General features: G+C 39.2%; 1 protein-coding gene across 1 annotated transcript in view; it reads left to right on the plus strand.

The window, feature by feature from the left end:
* Positions 1-5,768, plus strand: part of RHBDL2 (rhomboid like 2) — a 21,872-nt gene extending 16,104 nt beyond the window's left edge. The window contains exons 3-5 of the mRNA XM_032792249.2: positions 263-340; positions 2,464-2,554; positions 5,617-5,768. Of these exons, the coding sequence (XP_032648140.1) occupies positions 263-340; positions 2,464-2,554; positions 5,617-5,744 (297 nt within the window). The 3' untranslated portion in view covers positions 5,745-5,768. The remainder of the gene's footprint in view (positions 1-262; positions 341-2,463; positions 2,555-5,616) is intronic.
* Positions 5,769-8,535: the final 2,767 nt, after the last annotated feature.

Consider the following 8,535-nt stretch of genomic DNA (forward strand, 5'->3'; position numbering starts at 1 on the left):
GGCAAGAACTCCTTTAAATCTGGTATTTCCTAATTTGCGTGCTTGCTTTTGCATCTCTACCCTTGTTGTTTCCAGTGTGTGTTCTGACCATTACACACACAGTTGTGTGTTAGTGAAATTATGCATTTCTGTATACAGAAGGTTTGAAATCTGCCATGAGACAATTCTATATCAAGGATTTTGAGATTATTGGTGGAAAATTATTTATATTTCGTAATTCCAAATCGTTGTAGAAGTTGTTAAAGTCTCCCATTGTTTCCAGCTGGCTGTATTCATTTATTATGCTGTTTGGAAGCCCCAGAAACAGTGGATCACGCTGGATACAGGTGTCTGGGAATGGGCAACAGGGGATGGATCACTTGTTGATTACCTGTTCTGTTCATTCTCTCCCAAGTACCTGGCATTGGCCATTTTGGAAGACAGGATACAGGCTAGATGGATCTTTGGTCTGACCCAGTCTGGCCATTCTTATGTTCTAAACAGGTTTTTCAGAGAAGCCAAAGAGAGTTAGGTGTCATTCCATTAGGTTCCTCTGAAAATCTCAGTCTATGTCCAAACTGTATGTATTCATTTAGGAAAATGGAAGATTTTACCTTGTAAGATTTATAAAGATCATGTGGTCAGGACCCTAGTCTTAAGACTTGTCTGCAGGATGATGCTTCTGGGCACCATACTGGGGCAGTAGGATCTGCATCATGGTAGGCTGTTCCCTTTAAAGGTAGGGGTGCCTCGTTGTGAGCCCACCCCAGTCACATGGCATGGCCCTTATAATATTTTGGGAAGTTTTAATATAGACTTAGACATAAGGAATAAGAGGTATTTGTGGAGAGAAAGCAGTCCTAGGAATAAATAATGTTTGGGAGAAATTTTATTACTGTTTCTTTAAGGGCCTTGGATCAGCAGCCTTGCAGAGTGGGCAAGACAAGGCTCCTCTCTCACCCAACCAACTGGGTATGAGGTGGAAGAAGGGGACTAGTATGCTGCCTCTTCCCTGATAACAGGGCAGACAACAGCAGGAGAGCACTGCCTGCTGCACCCTCTGAGCCTGAGGACTAATTGGGGTAAGGGGCCAGCTGAAAGTTGATAACGCCCTACAGCTGTCTTAAATTATAACCCAGCTCAAAGGAGGAGAATGGAAGGCTGCAGTTTTAAGGAGAGAAACTTGAAAATATTACCCAGCTTTGGGAGGAGGGCTGGGACCTCCTGAACAGGAGCAAAAAGTCTATAGAGACTCTTACATGGACCCACAAGAGACATGAACTTCAACTCAGAAGTGAGTTACATGCTGTGGAAAAGTCAATAAATCAGACTCCCACAAAGGTGATACTGGTTTACCGGTCTAGGTAATTAATTGAAATAAGCTGAGTTGGTGCTAGAGGCAATGAACCTGCAGGGCCACAAAAAGGACCATGTTCAAGGGGGCAGCGCCCCATGACAGGGTCAGTAATGACAAGAGTTCCATCTAGTGAACTGCCAGCACCACTTCCTGCAGCAGTGAGGTGTCACTCTCCATTTGAAAACCTGACCTAATCCATCAACGTTTAGTTTGCGAGATCAGTACAAGGTAGTATAGATAGCATGGCTGTAGTATAGTTTTAATCCTACCTGAAAAGGTACAAACAAGGGCAACAAAAATGATTAAAGGCATATGAGGAGAGATTAAACAGACTGGAACTGTTCAGCTTTGAAAGGAGATGACTAAGGGGAGATAAGATAGATGTCTAAAATATCATGAGTAGTGTGGAGAAAGTGAATGAGGAAATGTTATTTACTCCTTCACGTAACACAAGAACTAGGGGTCACCCCATTAAAATTAATAGGCGCAGCTTTAAACAAAAAGAAAGTACTCTTCACCCAATGTGCAATCAATCTGTGGAACTCATTGCTAGGTCCAAAAGTACAACTGGGTTCAAAAAATAATTAATAAGTTCATGAAGACAGGTCCATCAATGATTATTAGCCAAGAGGTCAGTTGCAACCCCATTCTTTGAGTTCCCTAGACCTCTGACTGCCAGAAACTGGGACGGCACAACAGGGAATGGATCAGTGATAATTGCTCTGATCTGTTCATTCCATCTGATGCATCTGGCACTGGCCTGTTTTTTGAGACCTGTTCTTCATATACTGTAGTCCAGTTCTGCCTTTCCACCAGAGTGCCTTACTCTGACTTATATGCAGACTCTGGCCTTCCAGATCCAAATGCATAGCCCTGTCTCCCCCCTAAAAGTAAGGCTTACTTATTTGAGTTACTTGAGTATATATTTATAACAGCTTTTTATTTGTCTTACTAACTTTTTAAAATTATTTTGGCTGTAGAAATAAAGCATGCCCCCAGGATGGTAGGTGCCATTTTAGTATTATGCTATTAGCTATAGTTATGAGAAACTTTAAATGTTTGTTTAATTAAAATTTTGATTTTCAATTATCAACATGTTTTTCCTTGCAGCATTCAACACATTTTAGGAACTCTTTCTGCAACTTATTTGGGATCCCCTTAGAAATGGTTATAAAGGGCATCGGGTAGTCTGGTGTATCTCGCCAGGAGTGATTGGAGGTCAGTGTGTAATGGAATGGGTAAGCTTAAATGAAGAACTGTCTGTATCAGAAATACAATGTATATTATTGCCACATCCCCTTTCCTGACAGGACAATCAAAGTGGTTGGTATACTGATTGTGAACATAACCAGTTCTCTTGGTGCACAGAATGTCTGGACTCAAACTTTTACCGTAATAACATACTAGAAAACAATCTATGTTCCACTCCACTCAGGTGTTTCTTTCACTTATAGCCATTCTCCTTCCAATTTTTTAACACTCTAATTCATCCATACAGAAATATAAATTCATACCAACTGTTAGTGGCAGTATTTTACAACATCTTTGAAATGAATAAGTAAATTGAATTAATTCTCAATGGAAATAGTAAACTGTTTTTATTATTTCGGATTCTAAGGTCTCCAGTTTATGGGCTCTAAGAATAAGGCACAGATATGGTTCCTGTAAAAGCACATCTGAAGGTTATTGTTGCTGTCTTCAGTTGGTAATTCTGTTAGGCCTGGGCTACACTAGCAGGGAGGTTTGAACTAAGATACGCACTCACACTACACTATTTCTGTAGCTGAAGTTGAAGCTACTTAGTTTGACTTACCTGGCTGTCCTCATGTGGTGAGTCGACTGCGCCGCGGCTGCCCCGTCAACGCTGCTTACTCCTCCTGCTGAGGGGAGTACGGGCGTCGTTAGCAGACCGGTTTACGCATCCAGATGAGACGTGATAAATCGATCCCCGATACATCGAACACTACCTGCCACTCGGCAGATAGTATAGACGTACCCTTAGAATTAAAAAGCTCTCTGTTAATTCTAAATAAAATAAAATGAAAGAAGCAACAACATTGTTCCTCCTGCTAATCTTACTCCATCACCAAGAAAACAAGACTTGTCTCCTCTCCGTACTGCTTCTAATTCTAAGTATAATGCTTGGTTACCACTTCTGGTGCTTGTTTTAATACTTCCTATTAAGGCTGCTAAATCCTGTTGAATGATAGACATGCATATTAACAATCACTATGATTTATAAATATAGCTTTTTATGACAGTGTTTCTACTGATGAAAGTAGAACAATTCCTTTCTCAGGGGACATATAAAATGGTGAGTATAAGAGTTTGTTGATGGCAGTTATTGCAAAAATTCTCAAACCTCTATACTCATGCATTCAGATGGAACTGATTCTGAGTTTTATCATATCCTCAAAGCATAGCTTCAGCTGAGAGATCATCGTACAATTGCATGTCCATTAAAGGCCATCATAGGTCTGGAGCAATGTTCCCTACCATTTCATCTGCGGAATTAATTGTTATCTGCAGCACCAATATTGAGGTAATGCTGGTGTATGCCACCGGTAGAACAAAAAACTTTATACATATATACCTGTAAAGGGGACTGTAAAGATTTCCTGCAATCTGACATTTAGGCCAAATCCTCAGCGTTACAGCAGCAACAAAGTCAGTGGGACTACTTCTGTTTACACTAGCTGAGGATTTGACCCTCAAGTGTATCATATTAGAACGGCTTCCTTATCACTATTGCAACTGCATAGACTGAAGTCTTATGCACATAACAGGCTTTTCTGAAGAGCAGAAAAAAATGAAATCCTATAATGTGCAACCCATATTCAGGCTGCAGTTTCCTTTGCTCAGAATTAATCTGTGGGGCTGCAGTGTAAAGCTTGAACCTAAAGTGAGAATCCTCACCAAATGAAATGAAAACGTATGATGTCTTGAAGGTATTTTTCTTTGGTTAATGTAGTGATGTGTGTGTATTGCATGGTTTTGTATAAATCTTGATCAGATGAGTAATCAGACTCTAATAGTATATATTTTTGGCAGATAAAATACTGCTTATCTCCATAAATTGTAAACAGAGCACCACAGAACAAAGAATAGAAACATTTAATTGCGTAACACAGATCTTCCTTAAAAAAAGGGGGCTGGAGCCAAGGGAGAGAGCCTGTCCCCATTTAGTCCTGGAGTTGAGCTGAGGGAGAGGTGCCTGTCCCGCTCTGCCACAGCCACTGCTGGAGTTGGGGCCAGGGGGCAGAAGCATGTCTGAAATCCACCATTAACACTAGTTTAACCTCCAAGTGACCTGTGCCCCATGCTGCAGAAAAGGTGAAAAACCCCAGGGTCTCTGCCAATCTGACTCATGGGAAATTCCTTCCCAATTCCAAATATGTGATCAGTTAGACCCTGAGCATGTGGGCAAGACTCACCAGCCAGACACCAGGGAAAGAATTCTCTTGTAGTACTCAGAGCCCTCCCTGCTAGTGTCCCATCACCAGCTATTGGAGATATTTGCTGCTAGCAGTTGGAGATTTGCTAATGCCATTGTGGGCAGTCTCATCCTACTATCCCTTCCATAATCTTATCAAGCTCAGTCTTCATACCAGTTAGGCTTTTTCTCCATTGCTCACCTTGGAAGTTGTGAACTTCACTCCTCCGATGGTTAGAAACCTTCATCTGATTTGAGCCTAAACATGTTTATGGCCAGTTTATATCCATTTATTCTTGTGTCTACATTGGTGCTTAAACTTAAGTAACTTCTTCTCCCTCCCTGGTATTTATCCCTCTGATGTAGTTATACAGAGCAATCATATCTCCTTCAGTCTTCATTTGGTTAGGCTTAACAAGCCAACCTCTTTGAGTCTCCTCTCTTAAGCTTGGTTATCTATTCCTTGGCTTATCCTAGAGTCCCTTTTCTGCACCTGTTCCAGTTTGAATTAATCTTCTTAAAGATGGGAGACCAGAATTGCACACACTATTGCAGATGAGGATTTTCAGTATAACAGTACTAACACTTCTCTGTGTCTACGGGAAATAACTCACCTGGTGCATCCTAGGACTTCATTATCCTTTTTCATGTCCGCATCACATTGGTGTAGGTAAAACTTTAATTGGCCTTTTTTTCTTCCTGTTTTCCTTCCCCAGTTTCTAATATGTCTGTCAATCTCCTGTAATTTCAGTTGTGATCTTTAGCTTCTATTGATGTAGGGTGCAGAAAATGTCATCTTAAAGTTTCCATTAGGACTCTAGTTCTAAGGACATTTCTGTCTTTTCAGGTTCCTTGGCTAGCTCAGTCTGTGATCCCCTCCAGGCTCTCGTAGGGGCTTCAGGAGGAGTCTATGCTCTCATTGGAGGATACTTTATGAATGTTTTAGTGGTAAGGAAACAATCAGAAACGCACTGAAAAAAAACCAACAGATTCTTTGTGGATCTTTATTCACTTTTGGATCAATCTTATTTGTGTAAATAAAATGTTCAGTTTTTTTCAGCAAAGAGGAATAATTAAGGAAAATGCAACTCCCACATACATATATGCTGAACAAACTGTGTCTGTCCTTGAGAAATCCAAAGCTTCATAGATGCTTTTTGTGCTATTAAAAGAGGAAAAAGTGAATTTAGCAGTTGACATCATTTTTCAGCCAAAGTGACATTACGCTATAGAAATTGCCGGTTGTGATCCCATGTAGTGCAGTATTCTGTCTCAGCTAGAGGCCAAAATCAGATGATTTAGAAGTACAAGAAACCCCATAGTGAACAATTATGGAATAAGCTGCAAACAAACAAAAAAACAAAAACAAAAAACCCCCTAAACTCTAGGGCTTCAGTTAGAACTTGACTGATGCCCTGAAGCATGAGGGTTTGTATATCCCTTTAAAAAATAATTTTAGCTATATATTCATGTAAATATCTAATTGTATTAATCTCATTTTGGGTGCAGTAGTTCAGCTTAACAGGAACTTTAAACCTTTATTTTATAAATCTTCTATGTCTATCTCCCACACAAACCAAAAAGCAATACAAACCCCAGCTTAATCAAACTTATAGTCTAACATAAAATCTTGGTGACCTCAGCATTGTTTAGCCCGAATAACTTCCCAAATGCTTGGAATGTGTGACAATCAGATGTTCTGGTCTCTCAGTATAATCAATGTAAAAGCACATGAGGTCTCTGTTAAGGTTTGGCATTGGAATGCAAGTTTTATGAAGCTGGGGTACATACTGATTTTTTTGCTGCCTATGGGAGATGGAAGTGAAAACTGTATGGAGTGTCAGGGAGCATTATCACTAATGTTGTAGGGAAAACAAAGGTGGAAAGGAGTGCAAAGGTCTCTCCCAGTAATTTGTTATTTTCTTTCTTTTAAGATTTCAGATGAAGTGTCCTGCTACATAACCTTAACTGCAACTAAACATATTTTTGTTTGCTAATTAAGATCTTGGCTTCAGTGATCTCTAGTGTCAGAGAAGCTGACTGTATATAGGGTGGCTTTTTAAAAAATGATTTAGTTTAATCAGTCACCAAAAGTGGGTCCTAGTCTTTTAATGCTAAGCATTGCTAAACATTAGTTCATGGAAACATCAGTTCTTCAGCAAATCTTCTCTTAAGAAGTTCAGTCAGCAGTCAAACCTTTCTTTTCTGTGTGATCACAGGCAGTATGAATTATAAATGATACATTAAAGAGTTCACATCACCAGAGTTTTAGAGAGAGATCCTTCCTAATGGGTCCTAACATTCTGTTAGCTTTTTTGACTGCACTGTAGATTGAGCTGAATGTTTACAGAGAACTATCCACGATGAACTCAAGTTCAGTATTGAATGGTAATAAACATTAGGACCCCATCATTTTGTATCTTTAGTTGGGATTATGTGCCATTCTGTTTCTTGAGTGCAACAGGAATCACCACAAATCTTAATATTTAGACAATATTTTGCTACTAAATCCAATACTCTAATACTGAGGTATAATCTAAGGTTAGTAGAGCATTAGTTATAATTTACCAAGCTATTTTAGTGAACTCTGTACTTACTTGAGACCATTCACAGGAGCGATAATCTTCTATACAGTGCAAGATCCCATATCTGTTCCAACTAAGAAAACACAATTATCATAAAATTGTTCATTCAGATTGACAAGACATTTCAGAAACAAATCCAAAATAATGGGTGTAAGGTTACAACATCATATGTCTTCTAGTGCATCTACAAACAGATATATCACCACAATTGAAGCAGTCACTTTTGGAGTGAATGCAGGAGCTAGTAAAAATAAAAATCTACTTTCAGCCACGGGATTCCAACCCTATTGATGACTTCAAGTACCACCCTTCTAACAGAGCAAAATTTAGCTAAGATTTTATCAAGCACATACAAAGCTAGTGGCACTACACAGTAGATTTAAAAGCGAGAGCAACACTAAATAGTTTAAGGCTCAGATCAGTTTACATTATAATTTTAACCCAACCCCAATTTACATTTACTTTGTGGTTTTAGCAAACTGAATAATATGCACTCAATACCTCCCTGACTATTAGTTATTTTGGACTTCATTTTTTGTACAGTTTTAATACTAGGTGTCTTGCATAGTTTTTTTCCTCACATACATACTAGGTAGGATTAAAATTACCTATAACCCGATGAGGAGCAATGCGAAGACTCCAAACAAAGGAATCATTTCTCTGAAGTTCTTGGAGAGAATAAAACAATTAAGCCATATAATTATAGCCACATGGACTTGTACATGCATAGACATCAACACAAACAGTCAATTTAGGTATAATTAATATACACTAAGTAACCTAACATTTTCTGTAGTGCTTTCAAACAATCACAAAGCATTTTACTAAGGAGAGTCAGTGTCATTCTCCCCACTTTACAGATGAGGAAACTGAGGCACAGAAAGTGGCATGCCCAAACCCTAACAACAAGGAGCTTAATCCACTAGACCACTGCTATTACCACCTTTTCACAGTCTTCCTTATTTTAAATGAAAACATATGTCCTTTTATATGCCTTTTGGTGTATAAAAATTAATTAAAAAGATGCAATCTGCGTACTGTCAGCCTTGAGAATGATTATCCAGCAAAGCAATGTTTTTGCCTTACCCGAAGGATACCAATTTTTAGAGCCTCTCATCCTTTGGTGGTGGAGGCCTCAATGCTATTGCTGAACCAGGCCCCCTCTTTGTTTACCGTTGAAC

The sequence above is a fragment of the Chelonoidis abingdonii genome, chromosome 25 (assembly GCF_003597395.2).
Source record: "Chelonoidis abingdonii isolate Lonesome George chromosome 25, CheloAbing_2.0, whole genome shotgun sequence".
NCBI classification, from domain to species: domain Eukaryota; kingdom Metazoa; phylum Chordata; order Testudines; family Testudinidae; genus Chelonoidis; species Chelonoidis abingdonii.